The sequence below is a fragment of the Physcomitrium patens genome, chromosome 3, assembly GCF_059467195.1.
Source record: "Physcomitrium patens ecotype Gransden chromosome 3, ASM5946719v1, whole genome shotgun sequence".
In the NCBI taxonomy this organism is placed as follows: Eukaryota; Viridiplantae; Streptophyta; class Bryopsida; order Funariales; family Funariaceae; genus Physcomitrium; species Physcomitrium patens.
Window position 1 is genome coordinate 9,094,955 of NC_143412.1, and position 20,022 is coordinate 9,114,976.

Sequence of the window (20,022 nt, forward strand, 5' to 3'; positions counted from 1 at the left end):
TCAAAAAAATAATTTAACAAAGATTTGTAAGAAAAAAAGAATTAAGCATTGAGATAATATGGAGCCACAAAATACAAATGGATAAGGATATATCAAATTTTGATACTTAAGTAATTAATATAATAAGAATTATTAGTTAATAATTATGATTTAAAACCAAAAGTAGTTATTTGTTTTGCAGAGGTATGTATGCACAAGAACATAGCATAAGGGATATCTACCTAATAATTTCTTATATATAAAAATTATTATTTGTTTACTTATATTTTTGTTGACTTATTATAATAAAGATAAATTATTAGAAAAAATTAGAAACTATTAATATTTTTTGGTATGTATAAATATTCATGTAAAATATAATATCTTATAATTCATTCTTTTTATATATATATAATTACATTGAAAACATAATGCTTAAGTTTTTTTGTTTATTTTTTTGCTTTTTAGAAGTTGCATCAATTCTTAGTAGTTTTAGATTGCATGTTAGGTCTAATATTTACAGCTTGCATGTATAAATACAATGGACACATTTTTGTTTGATACGCCTTGAAAGTTCTACCACAACACTTAATCATTAGTGTTTTGTCTTAATTATTTATAAATTTAACTATTTTCTAATTCATTTGTCTTTTAAAAAAACTAATTTAATATTTAATATTTTACATATGTTTTAAAAAATAAATTAAAATAATATCACATGATGCAAAATAATTATTTATGTAATAGATAAAATCATGTAATAAAAATAAAACAAAATAAATAAAAGTAAAAATAAAATATCATATTTTAATATTTTTTCTTTGTCTCTTTTTATATATATATATATATATATATATATATATATTCAAATATACATCATAATAGTCAAATTATCTAATTTTATTTTATTTGGATAATAGTCAAATCTTACTAAACTTGTTAAAGACCCTTTCAAATTTGAATATATTGTATTTGTAACTTACTATTTATGACAAAAACCCTGTAAGATGAAACTTAAATTTTGATTTACAATCTGCAAACTACAATTCATGATTTGGATATAAATTTAAAGTCATCAATTCATTTATATATATATATATATATATATATATATACATATTTTGTTTAGAGTTGCAAATTATTATTATAGAAGTCATATTTATCTTTAAAAATGTGACTGCAAAAATTATTATTTGCAACCCTTAACTTTCTGCAGTCACATTTGAAAGCAAAATTGAAAAATCCTACTAGTTCCAGTACAAAAATATAATACGTACTCATAGACTTTTATCACACTCGTCCCATTCAACTTCTTCAGGTGACTATGCTCCTTATTCCTTGTTTAAATTCACATGAATTCTCTTGATCTTCTGACACTACCCATGCAGAAAGTGGACTTTGTGAGTCGTATGCTATAAAACAGGCAGTTCAGGAACAAAAATAGCTACATATATTACTTTTCGTTACCTAATAGACAAAGACAATATTTGTCTTCGAAGTACGTCTGTACAGCTTCTGAGGAGCATGTGCTTAAATAATTTTTTCAGTACTACTAGGTCAGAGAATTTGGACGCCGACTTGTACTGCATGTAACTCCTAGGCTTGTATATAACACATGGAAGAATCGGAAGGGATGAAGATCATGCATAACTTTGCATCGGTGAAGGTTACAGCACATGACCTTCACTACTACCGACAGATTCTAGAACAGAAGAAGATGGTGATTGGAGAGGCGTGAATGGAGAATCGGTCCCCAAAATATCAGTAATGATGTGGGCAACATGCACGAGAATCTCTTGTTGGATACTGTAGTAGATTGCACTTCTCTGCGTGAAAACACCCAAGCAATAGCGGCTCAGTCATCCGAACTAGAATTGGACAAGAAAAGGACCATGCTAACAGAGAGCTTCAGCGAAGGGCCTTGAACAAGGACATCATGATGCTGCGACTTACTGTGGCTTTAATTACACAGGAAAGGGCTATCTCAGGGCCGTCATCTTCCATGTTCTTCAAATAGCAGAAGGGACTAGTGTTGGCGTTGTCAACGCTTGGATGTGAAGCCAAGTATTCCGTAACCGTCTTTGTTATATTGTTCACCATGAAGATGTGTCTGTTATCCAGTTGAAAGGTTGCCTCAAGCACCCTGGTCTTTGCCCTTGAAAAGTTAGTGATGACCTGCATGAAAGAATACGCACCAAATAGAGAACACACTAAGAGCAAAATAAAAATCAATTAATGCAGGAACAAGACAATATTATTATTCACATGAATGAGTGTGTAGACTAGTTCTATACACTTCGACAATTGATTGCTGTTCAATCGCCAGAATGTCTTACGTGGATCTCATCCAACTGATATGTTGAATGTATCAGAAGGAATTATGGATTGCAAAAAGTCGTAAGATAGATAATTGAAAGTACAATACTAACCTGACTGGTAAAAGATTGATTAGGAACAAGAATAGGGACGCCGTCGAAACCCTGCACCTTGGTTTGCATGAATCCAATATCCTGCACACGTCCTGAAATATCCCCTGCCTACACCCACAACCCCATCCATTCCATCAACAATGACTGTTTTAATTGTTTGAGGACAACACTACAAATAATTTTTTCCTAAATTTAGAGGTGATAAAAATCATAAATCATGGGAATTGATATTTTCACCCAAATTTTTACTATTTTTACCCTACATTGTGTTGCATCCATCACACCATTGTTGTTGTTGTTGTGGTTTTGTGACCTGGCCAAAAGCAATTTTGTTTTGATCAATGCCCCAATAGGGCATATGTCTTCTCTACAACTCACTCGGTAGAGGTTTCTAGAGTGCACAAATTCTTCTTTCAAAATGCCTAAAATAAAGTTGCTGTTAAAATGCAACAGGACACAAAACCACAACAACAACTGTGTGGTGGGTGCAACACTATGCTGGGAAGGAACAGTAGAACTTTGGATGGAAATATCAATTCCCTAAATCATTCACTCAGGACTTCACATTTTCAGCAAGACTAAGGCGTGTGAATAGCAACCTTAATGTTTTCACCGATATCAAATGGCCGGGTAAGGAAGAGAGATGCGCCACCGAACATGTTCCCCACAACCTGTTGGGCTGCTAAACCCACTGCTAAACCTGAAAACCGCACACAGGTGATATATCAAGTCAAGCGGTCTATCATGGTGAATCATTTCTCTCACTATACTCATGAACTAAACATCAGAAGTCCTCAGCTGATGAAATGTTAAGTGAATAAAGTTTGCATGTTTTACGACAGTGGCAACCGGCAAATATAATTCATGTAGGATAGACAAGAGATTCACGTGAACTACATACCAGAGACTCCACCAACTGCAAGGAGTGAGCCGAGTGCCAAGCCCAAGACCTCAGCAACGCATGACACTGCTAGGCCATACAGAAGCAGCGACGCTATTTTGTCAAGAGCGAATACTTGGCTCTACACAACGTGACAAACGCATCAGGTTCAGGATTACGAATTAGACGAATTACGTTGATATAATAGACATTACGTCGACAGTAGCGGTAGCATGAGACAAACACTGCAGAATATAGACTTAGATGAAAAGACATTGAGGAGGTGTACTTCATCTTGTGGTTTTCTTTTCAGGAGGTCTTCAACGTACAGACGTTTCCAACGGAAAAAAAACCAAGTGATTGTAATGACGAAAGACGATGCCCGGACGTCGTATACTAAATCCGCTGTGATTAATGCTTCCAACTTAAACACTACAGATAATACCCACAACCTGTTCCATATCCACAATTGCAACACCATGAGAATACTTAATCTCTACACTATTTGGAAAAGTATGGTAAGTAATGGATTCCCTCATATCCTACTTCTCTATCAGGTGCACAAAAAGTCTTCAACTAGCAGGACGAGAATGCTCTTACAATTTCGTGCTGGCCCATAGCATAATAATGTAACGAAGAGGTCTTCGAGCAGCTCGAAATGGTGATAATGCATAATCGACTTCGCCAAAATCAGTGACATCAAACGCCTGCTCCTTACCCTGAATTTTAATCCGTTCCGCTCTCACGTACGCTCTTTGATGTTCCCACCCCCAGAGTGTCACAGGATCAAAATGTCAAATTGCCTCTTAAAATCGAACGTACAGTCCGTTTGGATGAAATGTACAAGGGACAGGAGTTATGCATTGAGTGGAAAACAAAGTTTAAGTAAATCAGTGACTTACCTATACAACCACTTGCAGAATCGATTTACCTGTCGATACAAGATGTAAAAGAAAACAAACACTAGTGCTTCGCGAAGTAATAAGGTTGCCTGTTGCCAAAAGGTCCGCCAATTCCAGGTCAGAACATGGACTAGTGCACAATGCCTGAGAAGACCATTCATTAAAAATGCCCAACAAGTCGATTGACGGTTCGATTTTCGATAAAAATTTGAACGCTTTTACAAACCAGCCCATCTTCATCTTCCACGGTAAAATGAAACTCCCATTGAAAAAGAAATGGTCAATTTGATAAGCACTTACAAGGGCTTCATTTTTGTGAAGGTTGGATTGAATGTTGAGCGGAAGGAAAGCTAGGGGGTCCCAGTCGAGCGGTAGATGGTTGGAAATCAGATTATAAGTTCGGCGAATGATGTAAGTACTCAAGTCATCTAAGAGGTGATCCCCTACTTGACAGGTTTTCTCTATTATCGTATAATCTGATTTCCAACCAGCTCGAGCAATCCCTGAGAGACTATTCGCTTGCCTTTTAGTGTAAGGTTTTGTTTGCCACAATAGCTTGTTTAAGCTTGTACCTTCAAAGCTGGGAACAGACTGCAAGAACAATTGCATAAGCATCCCCAACTTAATAAAGCTGATAAACAGATTTACCCCGGATTACAGTGTCACAGGTCAAATAACAGAGTTGGAAAATCGGTGAAGGTTGAGTGTGCAACATATTACTGGAAAATTACTCAAAATAATGCTTCCATTTGGAAGCTTGGTTGGATAACTTACTCTACATTGTACCAAGATCATCAAAGAAATATTGGAGCTCGGGGTCTTTATCGAGCCATTGGTTTGTAGGGCTCTACCCCAATCGGCCGATAGGGCAGTCGAAGCTTGAAGCAGGGCCGCCATCGCCAATGTTCACTTTACCCAATCAAGCAGCAACTGGGTTCGACCTTGTCATTACTACGCTACAGTCGCAACTAAGGGATCGCTCATGGCAGTATCGAAGTTCCAAATAGAAAAAGTATACATTCTGAACAACTTGCTCAAATCTCATTTACTCTGAGTACGAGTTGGGGCTCAATCTATGCTACATAATTTTGTAAATCGTTGGATAAAACAGCGGTGGCTCCTTGTTTCTGCGGGTGGCTTGATTTAAATTCAAATGTAAACAGTAGGTGCAGCGAGGACAAGGTCACTCGGTCGACTTGTAGATGCAAAGGCTTAATCAGTCGCTGCGCGCGACGACTGGCTGGGCAACCTCGGCTCCGCTAAGCACCCTGTTTCAAATCAAACAATAGCTCACTCATTCTCTAAACAAGCCCTGCACTGGTTCCGAGAATCAATCTTCCACTACATACATAAGTACAATAAACCACACATTGAACTACGAAGCATCCATTACGTTATGTTCAACTCCCCAAATGTTACGACGAACAATTGAAACAAGAGTCTCATAAACACACAACAGCTTAAGCAAGCTGCACTTGGCTAAACAACCGTCAGGTGCGCAGGGCTGCCCTACGATCAGAAGGGGAGCATTGTTCTCCACTGTTCGTACAGCGATGATTTGTGTTCAAGAAGGGACAACTGCATGCCAGAGCATCTCAGTGCCTTCGACGCCACCAAATCGTGCTCGAGGTGAAGCCTTGAAGCCATATCATTTCGTAATCGACGTCGTATTTCGCATGCGAAGTACTTTCATGGAGGACGCAACTATGCTAATTACGCACCCCCAAGAATCACGTGGACGGGTGGGGGTGGGCGGGGCAATGTTGCTCAGAGAGACGAAAAGGCTGAAACATCTGTGGAGTTTGACAATTGAAAGCTGGCAACAGAGTACCGATAAACCGGAGGTACAACATCAGATCATCACATGATGGGCTCAATAAATAACTCTACACTACCTTTTCTCGAGTATTTTCGACAAGTTAAACAAAACCTGCAAGATTCTTATCATGTAACATCTTCCATTTATCTTCCAAAACTATCTTCCAGCATCATGATCCGACCAAGATCTCTCATTCGCTCTCGTTCACACATCATGTCGCTTTTGAAAAGTGGTGATGATTTGAGTCAAACATCTCAGTGATAGGCCGGCAGTAAGATTCGTTTTCAGGAATCTTTGCAATGAGTTGGGACCAGCTGGATCCGATTTGGTCCAAGCATACTATATGTTGCATTACAATGATCTGCTCGTGTGATTCGGAATTAATTCGAACATTTTATGTTGCACCAAAGCTTTTAAGTTAGATTTGTTTTACCCAAAATTTTCTGTGAGATACGAACTGGTAGAGTCGCACGGCATCTTAGACAACGCCCATCCATATTCCTATTGCTGGATCAGGTGCTCCATGCGGATAGATTGTATTACCACATATTGCCGAAGTTTGCATCATCATTGACTTGAAGGGTGTGGCTGAGCTTGAAGGCTGGACATAATATCCTGGGTGGAAGTATGAAAATCTAAGGTTGCCCTAGACGATATGTTTTTTTTGACTCGAGCGCAAATATCTTTCTTCAGCCTAGCAAGCACATCGCAAGCAAAGAAAGCAGGTAACGTTGCTATATTACGCGATATTTTCCACACAAATGGAAAATCGAATTGCATTAGGATATGCTAACACTTGATAAGCTGGTTTTTCCCTGAACAATAATGTGGCACAGCCTTAGATCAGATCGTTCCGTTTCGATGCTTGATTCTGTAGTCGACAGTATTCTGAGACCTGCAGAATCTCTAAACTTGACCTACGTATGCACGGCAGCCAGAGTAAACAGTCGGAAAGCAAACTACCTTTGAAAAATCAATCACAGATTGACGAATGATGTTGGTGGACTCCCAGTAACAACCATGCAAGTTGTGCTATACAGAAATATACCATGAGGTCCCCCTTCGAAGCATTCAATCTTATTGAACATTTCGTATCGAAAATACATACGAAGGGCTGCAGTCGACGTTCTCAAAAGATCTTCTCCACAATGAAATCTTTTAATGCAAGAAGGGCAAATTAGCACCACAATCTTGTGGTTCAGAGTGCACCTTTTAAGGTCACCTAGGTACCTCAACTTGAAGTTGGCAAGGCAAAATCGTTGTCTAACGCAATGAATATACAGGACATAAGAATTGCTTGGCACTTACAAACATATGCCAAAGAGAAGCCCCATGTGTCCTATGTCCAGAGATGATATGTTACAAGTATAAAACATTCTGTGCTTCAGCTCAAGTTGAATTGTGTGGAGACGACAACTCCAACCACAGAGCCAAGAAGCAAACCTGGCATCAACGGTCCTCCAGCACGATACATGGGACCTATCAAGGGTAATTTTCTAGCAGACAAATCTGCAATTAGAACAGCAAGACTTCCTAAAGGTACATACAGGGCAAGGCGGTGGCGCGCAGTTGTCAACCCCATATCCCTGAACAAGACAGTAGCAAACATCCGAAATTCGTCTACATCCAACACCTTTTGCCCGCCTCTGAGCAAGCGCTCTTTCTTGATTGTAGCATCCACTTCAAGTTGGCTTGGTGGGTTAGGAAGCCATCGCTCTTTGTATCGAGACACCTTATCATCTTCATCAATAACTATCTTGTCGTAAATGCGAATTGAAGCATCGAGAAGTTGATATACTTGAAGGCCAGGATACGAATGCTGTGAAAGAATCATGCATTCCTCGAAACTCGCACAAATAGCTGCCTGAAACGCCGAGGATGTCAATAGAGTACCTTCTATCTTCTTCGATGGAGATTGCCCCATGCCAATGTGCAAGCGTGTGACTTTCCTGTTGACTATCTGGATCCAACTGGGATATCGCCCAAGTTATGAAAGCAGCACTGCGATCCTGAGTACTGCCAAGTTAACGGAGTCTGCAAAGGACATGCGTGAAAGGGTAAGTCAGCAGTTGTATCAAAACGTAGCGCGACAAAACAGAATCTTATCATAGAGAACACAAAAATTGCAACGATGATGCATTCCATCCGTCGTCCCAAGTTAGGTGCTCTTGATTAAGCTGAAGGTTTACACAATTAGCGTTGGGTAAGCCTGTATATGAACATTACATATAACACGAATGATTGTAAATAACAAAAGGAACTTCAAGCAAGAAGTCGACACTAAACCAATGAAAGAAAAATCTCGACGTTACTCACCACATTGGTATTATTTTCATAAAATAACTCATCTACGTTAGTATGCCCCAAAAAACACGAATCTCGTAATTCACAACCCCAGTAACTGGAAGACACCAGTTCCACAACCAATTTCTGATTCCCGTCAATTCCGAGAAGAAGTATTAGCGATAGCTGACCTACCAGAATCATTCACCAGAAAAGACGACTAGTACATCACATCACCCCAACTGCCAGCGAACTTATGCGACTAAGAATGCTAGACACACAGATGTATATTTATTTTCATAAATTTAAATACAAAATCCACGCAACTGAATCTCCAAACACGCACTTCAAATTATGCTAAACGTACTAAACTACATAAATTAACCATCCATTAAACATACATATATGCATCACAGCTGAAAACCCTAAGCAAACACGCACAATTCTCGCAAAAACAGAAATTGCAAAAATGCAGTTCCTAATACGTTAACAGGATTCTGCACCTGAAAAAAACACTCCCCACAATCTCCAAATCACCGAAACAGAAAACAAAGCAAGCAGAAGAACGAATTCACATGCATGAAACCTGTAAGTGAAATTTTGCACCCAAATTGGAGCACAGGTACTGTGCGACGGATAATCGAAGTACCCAATTAGCAGGAGGCGGGAACGGATGCAGGGAACGGGAATCAGTAGCAATCTGCACAAACTTTGGTGAGAAATTCTGCGAGGGTATGCACACTCTTGTGAGAGTAGAGGACTGGAACGAAGCAAGAGCGCAACCTTCGCTGCAAAGCGTGTACAGGACCCAAGTTGAGTCAGTTTTCCTTACCGTGTGACCCTCACCTTCTACAGTGGAGTTTCGGACTCATTCACACTGGCTCCAGTGCCCTCTTAAACCCCCAAACACAACCAAACGGACGAAGTTCTGAACTTCACTCCTATTGAGAATGTTTAGAAAGACATAAGAGTAGTAGTAAGTAATACACACAAGAGAGTTTCTAAGGAAAGAGAGAGTTTCATACAAAATCTATTGATCTGGTTGTGTTTCATTTACAAAAATAGAAGGGAAGAAAATAAATAGTTTCTCTCCACTACATTCCAAATATTGTAGCTATAGTATTTACTATAGACTATAGTAAATATCATGGAGAGTGCCGGCTACATTTAATGCTCTCAACACTCCTCTTCCCTCATCATAATATTTACATAATATAAAATTTGTATAGAATTATGATTTATATTTTTATGTAATCTTGTATGATCAATAATTGTTGCCTCATTAAAACCTTATCTAGGAAAACCTTATTGTATTCAAGGGCAAAACCATAGATGAAGGAAAAAGAGTACAACATCATTTTTCCTAATTATTTAAAGAGTTCATTAACTTTTTTATTCAAGAAAAGTAAGTCACTGTCACGAATTTAGAATATTGATTGAAAATCTAAACAAGAAGCTCAAGAAGAATCGACAAGAATTAGATTAGTCAGATGAGTACAAGAACAATACTAGAGAGATAAGCTAGAGCTCCAAGAGTTGTGCTGTCGAGACTGAGGATCTCCTCAGTCTCGGCTCCTATATATACTACAAGCTAGAAAGCTTCTCAAGTAGCTTCCACAAATTAGGAAGTTTCTTAAGTAGCTTCTACGAGTTAAGAAGCTTCTCGAGCAGCTTCCACAAGCTAGGAAGCTTTTCAAGCAGCTTCCACAAGCTTAAAAACTTCTCAAGTAGCTTCTACAAACTACAAAGCTTCTGTAAAACCTTCTAGAATCTTTTACAACTTCCTAGTATATGTCCTTGACATCACCCCTCCTTCCTTTAGTTTCGAGGTCTCCGAGAAGTACTCTTATTACAAGTTAGTGCCAATGTAAGAAGTTAAAAATTTGTCGCATAGTGTTTGCAATATACTCCAATTGTTGTTTGCGTTCCAAGTAGTTCATTGGTTCTTGTAACCAACAATAGTGTCCTATGCCTTTGATTTCCGACCAAGCATGAACTTCCGTGTATTCATTGTGAAAATACCCTGCAAACAGTCCTTCGGGAAGATCACCATAGGTAGGTTCTACCTCAAACACAATCACTAGCAACTTTTTACTAGGTATCCTCCGTTGTTTTTATGGTATAGGCAGTTCTTCATCTTGGGGTCGTCTTTGTGAGATACTTGATTGAGAAGATATGACTGATATGGGATCTATCTCTTCGCTATCCATATCAGACCGAAAAAACAACCACTAAACATAGAAGAATGGGCTCAGGTTACAGATTTATAGTCTCTAACTATGTCTTTTAGAGGTTCCTTCTCCCTCTTCTTTGTAAGGCCAAGGATTAAGAGGTTTCAAGGAAAAGGGACTTCACTAAAAAACTTTCATAAAAAAGGCTTAGGTTTCTGAGGATAGCGTCAATGAAACTCATGTACTTTTTGCAATGCATTGATAAGATTTTTTGCTGATTTTCATGTGCGCTCATTGATATCATAGCCACTCTAATGCACTAGGTATTCGAATTTCTCCTACTTACGCCACGAATCTAGTACCTTTTCTACCTTGTATTCCTTGTGGTTCTCAATTTCAATACTAGGTGGCAGACATTGCATTCTTTAAGGAAAAGACAACTCTTGACAAGGCTCCAATAAAGAAACATGAAAGATTGGGTGTACTTTCATGGCAGCCCGTAATCCCAGATGGTACGCCATTGGATTGATTTGCTTCTGGATGACAAATGGTTCCAATCTCCGGTAGTCCAACTTATCACATGGTTGCTTGGTTTTGATATTTTGTCGAAGTAGCCATACTTTATCTCCAATTTTGAAAGTAGGTGCATGATTCCGAAATTTATCTACGGATGCCTTGTAAGCTTCTTGGGTGGTTTGAAATTGAAGCTTCAATGTAGTTTGAAGCTCCAATAGTTGTTTCTTAAATCCTTCAGCTACTGGGTTGTTATTGGTTGATGGACTCAACAAATCAAGCTTTGGATGATATCCATAGTTAGAAAAGAATGATATTTGTTGAGTCGACGCATGAAGGGTGTTGTTATATGTAAACTCGGCTAACAATAGATATGCAGTCCAATCATCTTGCTGATAATTGATGCTGCATCTTAAATACTGCTCCAAAGTTTGATTCACCGATTCCGTTTGGCCATCAGTTTGAAGATGAAAAGCAGAAGAAAGCTTGATATCCACCTTCAATATCTCAAAGAGAGATATCTAAAAGTTTAATACGAATTGGGTTCCTCGATCCGATATGATATCATCTAATAAACCATGATATTGATACACACTATCAAAAAAGAGCCTTGCTCTGTCTTTGCTTGACAATGTTTTTTTGTAAGGGACAAAGTGTGTCATCTTTGTAAGTCGATCTACCTCAAAAAAGATGTTATCAAATGAAATTTGATGGTGACATGTCCTTAATGAAGTCCATGGAAACTGAAGACTATGGCCAACATGAAATAGGCAATGGCTAAAGAAGACCATCAAGACGATGTCGTATTATAACACGAGTATACTGTGAAAATATAAAGAAAGAGGACTTTTATTAATGTTCAGTTACCTCGAATATTGGGAGCAACAACCAATTCCAGTGCAAATACTGAGAGGCTAGGTTGAGTCACCCTGTTACAATCAGCCGGGGCATACTGAAATGCTCCATTCGATTCCAATAACGGGAGTCAGCAAGAAAGAAAAGGACCAATTCACACGACGGGTGAACCTGGTTCGAAGAGCCAATTGGATCCAATTTCAAGAATCCAATCCGGGTCCTCTTACCCAATATGAGACCTGAATTGGTCGGGTAACCCAATGTAGTCTAATTATGGGAAAATCCAGGTCTTACGACGGGCCTCAGCCAATCTGACGTGAAGGACCAATTTGATCCAATTTCGGGAACATCCGGGTCTTACTACTGGACTCTTAGCTAATATGAGACCTGAATTGGTTGGGCGACTCAATGTGGTCCCGATTACAGGGTTTCGATTCCGTTTCAGGTTGTTCCGTCCTTTGTGCTGTTCCGGGGACGTCCTTTCGGTAAAAAGATCTCTCAAAGGTAAAAATGGAGGAGAAAGCTCTAACGACGGAGTCAATTTTGGATCCAAGACGGAAGGAGCCAATTCCGGATCCAAGACGGAAGATTGAAGAAATTCAGAGGTTAGGGTTTGAAAGAGGGGAGAATTAGGGTTAAAGGGGAGGAAGGTTAAGAAATGTGAGGGGGTTTTTTCAGATCAAGGTTTTTGGATCAAAGAGCTAGCTTCAAGCTCTTTTCAAGGTCACTAGTTTGGTTTCATTAGGGTTTGTGAGGGGAGAGCAATCGCTGCTCAAAGTCAGTGTTTATTTTGGTGTTTCGGATTTTATATAAAACATTGATGGTTTGCATTCTCAATCGGTTTTGTGCAAGTCGTGTAGCATCTACCGGTCAAAATTTGGTATTGTCTGGATAGTTGGATGTGCTAAGTGTATACAAAAATTTGTATTAATCTAACGATGCAATTAAGAGATATCTGGGTTTTAGTACAAAGGGTTGTCGGAAGTTGGCAGTCTAGGGTTGGATAGGGTTTCTGTGATATCTGAAGATCTACTAATTGGATCGACGTAATTTTTGGCTTGGTAATAGAAGATTTGGAGATCAAGCAGCTATTCAATTTTGAGCTGGAGTAAACAGTTGACAAAGGAGAAATCACTTCTGGAGTTTCTACATCAAATTTCAAGGTTGCAGCCGAGTGTCATCAGTGCGGTTTTTGGGCGTTTTCTTGCAATCTGTAAGTTGGGTTGGGCTGAAATTTTTTGAGCATATAGAAGGCTTATACTGGTATTTGGGTGCAAAATTTCACACTAAGTGGACAGTTGGATCAAAAGTTACAGCTTGTCAAAGCTCACTGGCTAGGATTAGGGCTTGTTAAGAAAAACAAAAACAACTTAATTATAAAAGAAATAAAGCAATTGGAATATTGTATGGTTAAAATGACTATGAGGAGTGTTTTTAAATACATGGAAATTGATATTTCAATTATATTCTTCATACATGGATAAAATCTATTAGGGTTTCTTTGTTATTTGTAAAAACAACTATACCTTCCACAGCCAGATACCCAGTGTATTCCCGAACAAGATAACACGTAATACGACATAAGTGGTGAACCCGACATGAACGTTTGGGGTAGAAGGTGTTGGATTTTGTATGTAGTTATTTGGATTGATGGTGCAAGATGACAAGGTTGATTTTAGAGTTTTTGGAAGACTTGGAGCTTTGGAGGATATTTTGAAAAGCAATGGTGATATTTGGATTATTATGGAGTATATTATGGCTTTATAGACATCTTGGGGCATTTTGAGGTATCATAAGTTATTTATTGGAGCATTTCAAGGGATATTTTTTTAACATTGTAGAAGAAAATGGAAGATATTTCAATGAAGTCTTTGGATAGGTTAAATACTTTGGATGGACCAAATGTTAAAGAGTTTTTTGAAGCTTTTTGTATATTTATGGAAAAACAACAAAAGATACAAGGAATTGAAAGGGATATCACAAAGGCATTACAAGGAGTTTTCAACAAATTTGGGAGGTTTAACAGATGCAACATCACTAAGTTTTTACAAGTTTATACATGTGAGATGGAGACATGCCAAATCCCTGAGGCAAAGATGATTTCAAGGTTTTATTTGGCTATTGAACCTAGGATTCATAAAAAGGTGAAGAGATTACTTGAAAGGGGTGTGGAGACATGGTCAAAATTTCAAGAACTTTTGAAGAAAGAATTTATTGATGCAAATGAGAATAAGATTACCAAGCGATAGTTTTTGGATTGGATAGAATTACAACCAGGCATGCATATGGATCTTTATGAATTCTTGAAAGAATTTAAAAAGAGGTTTTATCAACTGTCATCCTCAGAGAGACAGTCATTGGATGCTATAAAAATAGAATTATTTTTAAATGGTCTTGATGATGCCATGGGAGACAAACTTTTTATACTTCTTACAGATGAGTCTACGGAGAGTGGTTGTACTAACAATTGGGAAGAGTTGAAAGAAGCAACAATTCTTTTAGCAAAGCAACAAAGAGCACAAGCTAAAGGAGTTGGAGTATGGTCTAAGAAATCTTCTACTTCGGCTTCTATATCATCTTTATCAATACAAGGGATTAATCTTGAAAAAAGAGAAATGGAACAGCAATTGGAGGACTTCAAAGGAGGAGCCAATTTTTTGCAAATGAAAGAAAGTGGATCTTTTATCAAGGATGGTGAAGGAAAGAACAAAGACTTTGATCAAATTATTACTATAGAAGGTCAGAATATCAAAAAAATTGAAGGCAATATGGAACTCAAGGATTTAGAAATTAATGACAATAAGGATGAAATTATGGCTATTCTACATTGAATATGTTTATACAAGTGGATGATGGCAATTTGGATGGAACATCTTATGGTGGTAAAAGAGATTATGGTGAAAGTTGTAAGATTTTTCAAGAACATGAGGTTTCACAAGGCTATGAAATTTTTCAATATTATAAAGTAATACAACATATTGAGATAACACAAGGTTATGATGTTTCACAAGGATGCATTCAAGAAGAAATGAAGGATGTTTTACAAGGATACATTCAAGAAGAAATGATAGATATTTCACAAGATAATGTGGCGAAAGAAGATTATGGAATCAAAGGTAAAGGTATTAAATCAATGGCTTTAATCAAGTTAATTGTGAGTACTAATCTTTTGGACCAAGATCAAGGTTACATGGATAATGCACATGTATTGGGGGTACAATTGGATTTTGATAAGAAAAAGATTCATCATGAAGTGTGCAATTCAAAGGTCAAAAATCTAAAAATCTTCAAATATAAAGACATGGACAATGGATTTAAGGATTATATGGACTTCTTAAATCAAGCATGGAATCAAAGGAACAAGAAAAAAGATGCAAGCAAGATGTATGTGGCCATATGGAAGAAGTTTCAATTAAATCTTTCCATTTCAAAATTTGTACCTCGCCAATGGTTTGGTCATGTACAAAGTTCAATGTTTCCAATTTACTTGTACAAGATGGATACATGGATTTTGGTATTGGATAAAGAATAATGGTGTACTGAATTTGGCACATACCGGAGGATGTACAAGTTCAGAGGGGGTGGATGTCGTGTTGTAACACGAGTATACTGTGAAAATATAAAGAAAGAGGACTTTTATTAATGTTCAGTTACCTCAAATATTGGGAGCAATGACCAATTCCAATGCAAATACAAAGAGGCTAGGTTCAGTCATCCCGTTACAGTCAGCCGGGGCATACTGAAATGCTCCGTTCGATTCCAATAACGGGAGTCAGCAGGAAGGGAAAGGACCAATTCACACGATGGGTGAGCCTTGTTCAAAGAGCTAATTGGATCCAATTTCAAGAATCCAATCCGGGTCCTCTTATCCAATATGAGACCTGAATTGGTCGGGCAACCCAATGTAGTCCAATTACGGGAACATCCGGTCTTACTACTGGACTCTTATCCAATATGAGACTTGAATTGGTCGGGCGACTCAATGTGGTCCCGATTACGGGGTTTCGATTCTATTTCAGGTTGTCTTGTTCTCTGTGCCGTTTCAGGGAACGTTGTTTTCGATAAAAGGATCTCTTAAAGGTAAAAACGGAGGAGAAAGCTCTAACGACGGAGCCAATTCTGGATTCAAGACGGTGTCGTGTTGTAACACGAGTATACAGTGAAAATATAAAGAAAGGGGAATTTTATTAATATTCAGTTACCTCGAATATTGGAAGCATCAACCAACTCCAGTACAAATACTGAGTGGTCAGGTTTAGTCACTCCGTTACAGTCAGCCGGGGCATACTGAAATGCTCCGTTCGATTCCAATAACGGGAGTCAGCAGGAAGAGAAGGACCAATTCACACGACGGGTTCGAGGAGCCAATTGGATCCAATTTCGATAATCCAATTCAAGTCCTCTTATCCAATATGAGACCTGAATTGGCCGGTCAACCCAATGCAGTCTAATCACGGGAAGTCCAGGTCTTACTACGGGTCTTAGCTAGTCTGATGCGAGGACCAATTTGACCCAATTACGGGAACATCCAGGTTACTACGAGCATCTTTACTAATATAGGACCTGAATTGGTCGGGCGACTCAATGTAGTCCCGATTACGGGGTTCGATTCTGTTTCAGGCTGTCTTGTTCTCTGTGCCGTTTCAGGGAACGTTGTTTTCGGTAAATGGATTTCGTAAAGGTAAAAACGGAGGAGAAAGCTTGACGGCGAGAGCCAATTTTGGATCCAAGCTTGAGGTGGGAGCCAATTCCGGATCTAAGACGGAAGATTGAAGAAATTCAGAGGATAAGGTTTTTCGGGGGGAATCGGGGGGAGCGAGTTTTCAAGCTTTTGCAAGGTTACTAGTTTGGTTTTTCATTGGAGGTTTTTGGGAGATCAAGGGAATTAGAGAGAGGAGCTTCATGCTTTGGGTCGGGGAAGGAAAGACATAGAATTTGGATTTTTCTTCTTCGTAGAGTTTTGGGAAGACTGAGGCAATCGCTGCTGAAGTCAGTGTTGTAATGGTGAATCGGGATTTTTAAATGAAGTGGGTTTGAATACTCTTGACTATTTTGTAAAATCGAGTTACGTCTGTGATTGAAGGATTAAAGGGGTGTCTATAGGATTGAGTATGCGGAGTGAATGAAATTTATTGGATTAATCTAACAGGACAGTCAGTGGATACAAGATCGTAAGTACAAAGGGGTATTGAAGATTAACAGTTTGGATTGTTCGGGGTTCTCAGTAACGTCTAGAAACCTATCAGCTGGGGCAAAAAAAAAGACTTCGACAAGCAGTCGAAGAGCATCCGTATAGATTTACGGTACATTGTTGCAGTCGTTTATATTCCAGCAGTCAAAAACTGATAGACTGCTTGACTATCGGCAAATCTCCATACTACCTTCTACAGCCAGACGCCCGGCGCGTTCTCGAGCAGGAAAGCACGTAATACGACATAAGTGGTGAACCTGACGTGAAAGCTTGAGGTAGAAGGTATTGGATTTCGGTTGATTTTATCTTTATTTTTATGGAAAACGAAAATAAAAACTTTGAAGGATTTTTGGGAGAAGTTTCTGGTCGGGAGTCTTCTAAAGGACAAGGTATGCACATGGATCCGTCTATTGCTAGTTTGTTTCAAGCCTTCTCATTGTCAATGCAGCAACAGCAAAGCAATGATCGGAAGGAAGCTTTGGCAACCAAAGCATTGCAAGCAGTGGTCAATAAAATTGATCAATTTGATGGGAGGAATATTTCGAGGTATTTAAGATGTTATGTTCGTGAAATAGAATTAAATCGGGTTTCTGAGAAGAAAATGGTTGCACTATTTGGACTTGCCACGATACCGGAGATAAGGGACCACATTACATTGATTACGGATCGTTGTGGGAATTCATGGGAGGATTTTTCACATGCATTGAAAGACGAATATTTCTTGGAAGATGCTGATCGCGTTACTAAGAAGCTGTTTCTGGGATGGATTGAACGGCCCAATAAGAATTTGCAAGCAACAGAGCTATTAAGGGAATTTGAGAGGCAATACTCTCAATTATCGAAGGTAGAAAAATTGACATTGGAGCCGAACAAAGTTGATCTATTTCTTCAAGCTGCTGATCGAGAATTGCAAGAGAAATTAGAACCCCTTCTTGAAGACAAAGAAGAAGATGAAGGATTGACAATGAAGTTGAAGAACGTTGAAGATGCGGTGGGGTTGCTTACAAAAAAAGAAAGGAGGAAGGATAGGAGCAATATTCCGAAAACAGTACAAGCACCCAAAGCTCCACTACGTACAACACCACCGACAATGCCTACAGTTCAACCTTCGACATCCTTGTCAAAGAAAGCAGATATGGGTATGGAAGAAATTATACGAGGAATGCGAGATCTTCAAATCAAATTGGCAAGACTTGAAGAGAATACTTCTATAAACAATTCGAAGATTGTTTCAAAACAAGGATATGTACAAAGATGCATTTAAAGGAAGGATATGTACAAAGATGCATTTGGTGTGATGATGCTTCACACACTAGAAAAGATTGCAATGAATTTAATAATATGATACGGCAGGGAATTATTTGCTGGAAAGATGGGAAGATAGCATTGAAAGATAGGGAGGATCTTCTTCAAACCAATTTTGGCAAGGGAGGAATGAGAGCATTGGTTCAAGATTACTTAAAAGAGCATGAAACAGTAGTACGAGAAAGTGCAAGTTATGGTGCTAGAGTAGATGATGAAATTGGTGGGAGTACAGAAAGTAGTGAGTTTTGGACTTCTGCCGTTTCTATAATGCAAGAAGGGAAATTACCTCGAGAAGCGTTATTGAGAACTGCAGCTACAATACGAGGAAGAATAGGTTGGGAGGATGCTGTTGAGTCTCTTTCAGTTCATGCATATATTACTAAAAGCCAACATGAAGCTTTGATGGAAGAAAAAAGACGAGGAAATTTTGATGATACTAGAGAAGGAAATTCTTTTAAGAGGCAAACTCGAGGAGACAAGGCTCGGGAGGCAGCTTCACAAGAATTGCGTGTAAAAGATACCTCAGCATCATTGGGAGAAAAAACAACAGAGACAAAAGATAAGGACAAATCAATTGCTTATAAGCTACTTTCTGACATTGAAGCGGCAACAAATTTGAAAGGGGTGTTGGAAGAACGTATATTAAACGCTAAGGTGGAATTCACATTGAAAGAAGTCTTGGGAATTGCAAAGAAGGAGTTTCATGATGTTATCATTGACAGCATTAAGCGAAAGAGGCAATTAATAAGCGAAACTGGAATGAGTCATGCTATTGATGCAAGAATATGTAGAGATGAAGAAGAGGTTGATATTGGTTACAAGCAACCAACAAATGAAAAGAATGGGTATAATCAGCGAGTACGTTTCGAAGATTCTAGTGACAAGGAAATGGAAACTTTGAGCCATTATACTCGAAAGCATTGGGCAAGGGCAACTACTGAGGTATTGGTGAAGGTAGGAGATATAGAAGAACCAATAGTTGCCTTGGTGGACCATGGTTCTGAAATAAATCTCATGTCTAAAGATCTTTATAAGAAGCAAAAATGGCCAATTGATATGGAACATGGATTGGGAATACGAACAGCTAATAACACATGAGGCGAATTATATGGAGCTTGTCCAAATGTCAAAATTTGGATTGCGGATGTTGCGACAGAGCAACATTTCTTTGTTCAAGATACAACGTCTTATCCGTTGATTTTAGGACAACCTTATATCACGAGAACACGGATGGAAACAAAAGTATTTGACGATGGTTCTGCTTATGCAAGGGTACGTAGCGAAGATGGGAGGAAAGTTGTACAATTTCTAACAGTACCTCCTAACCATGAACGGAATCGAGATAGGTTGAGGGAGAAACCATTGCCAAAGATTGTTGAAGGATTTAAGGATTTTGGGGAGGTACCACTGTAAAGCGAGATTATGGAGGTACAAAAGAGGAGGTACTCTCGCGAGATGAAGGTGCCTTTGATGCGAGTTTTATTGGTATTTTGGAGAATGGAAATATTATGTATAAGAAAGTTGATGATTTTAAAAGAAAAGAAAAAAAAAAGATTATATAATATTGAAGGAGAATTATGCAAGTTAGGTACATTGTAAGATGATGAGAGGATTTTAGGTATTTATGAAGAAAATGGAGTGGAAGATTCATTGAAATTGATTACATCTATTGGGTTAGGGGATAATGATAAGATT

The 20,022-nt window shown here is 38.5% G+C and overlaps 2 protein-coding genes across 6 annotated transcripts; both read right to left on the reverse strand.

Annotated features, from left to right (window-relative positions):
- Positions 1-1,406: 1,406 nt before the first annotated feature.
- Positions 1,407-6,108, reverse strand: LOC112279914 (mechanosensitive ion channel protein 1, mitochondrial). 3 transcript variants are annotated; one of them, XM_090248702.1, is made up of 11 exons: positions 5,704-6,108; positions 4,965-5,458; positions 4,491-4,781; positions 4,191-4,279; positions 3,889-4,041; positions 3,578-3,740; positions 3,310-3,430; positions 3,008-3,108; positions 2,409-2,516; positions 1,933-2,154; positions 1,407-1,805 (listed from the first exon to the last, which is right to left on the reverse strand). In XM_090248702.1, exons 2-11 carry the CDS (start codon positions 5,085-5,087, stop codon positions 1,647-1,649), a joined length of 1,530 nt encoding a protein of 509 aa, XP_090104828.1. In that variant the 5' UTR covers positions 5,088-5,458; positions 5,704-6,108; the 3' UTR covers positions 1,407-1,646. The 3 variants fall into 3 exon arrangements, with proteins under 3 accessions (XP_090104828.1, XP_024370439.1, XP_090104829.1); XM_024514671.3 differs by having other exon boundaries at positions 5,740-6,056; XM_090248703.1 differs by having other exon boundaries at positions 5,679-5,987.
- A 946-nt stretch (positions 6,109-7,054) lies between these two features.
- Positions 7,055-9,106, reverse strand: LOC112279915 (uncharacterized). 3 transcript variants are annotated; one of them, XM_024514672.3, is made up of 2 exons: positions 8,942-9,106; positions 7,055-8,043 (listed from the first exon to the last, which is right to left on the reverse strand). In XM_024514672.3, the coding sequence occupies exon 2, from the start codon at positions 7,931-7,933 to the stop codon at positions 7,394-7,396; it is 540 nt and encodes a 179-aa protein (XP_024370440.1). In that variant the 5' UTR covers positions 7,934-8,043; positions 8,942-9,106; the 3' UTR covers positions 7,055-7,393. The 3 variants fall into 3 exon arrangements, with proteins under 3 accessions (XP_024370440.1, XP_024370442.1, XP_024370443.1); XM_024514674.3 differs by having other exon boundaries at positions 8,879-9,084; XM_024514675.3 differs by lacking the exon at positions 8,942-9,106 and adding an exon at positions 8,326-8,463.
- Between the last annotated feature and the right edge of the window lie 10,916 nt (positions 9,107-20,022).

Bases quoted from the DNA above. Each gene is read 5' to 3' on its own strand.
- LOC112279914 (XM_090248702.1), bottom strand. From the start codon at position 5,087: ATGGCGGCCCTGCTTCAAGCTTCGACTGCCCTATCGGCCGATTGGGGT. The intron at 3,431-3,577 runs GTACACCTCCTC...CACGTTGTGTAG, and splicing joins AAAGAAAACCACAAGATGAA to AGCCAAGTATTCGCTCTTGA. The intron at 2,517-3,007 runs GTTGCTATTCAC...TTGTGGGTGTAG, and splicing joins ATATCGGTGAAAACATTAAG to GCAGGGGATATTTCAGGACG.
- LOC112279915 (XM_024514672.3), bottom strand. From the start codon at position 7,933: ATGGGGCAATCTCCATCGAAGAAGATAGAAGGTACTCTATTGACATCC.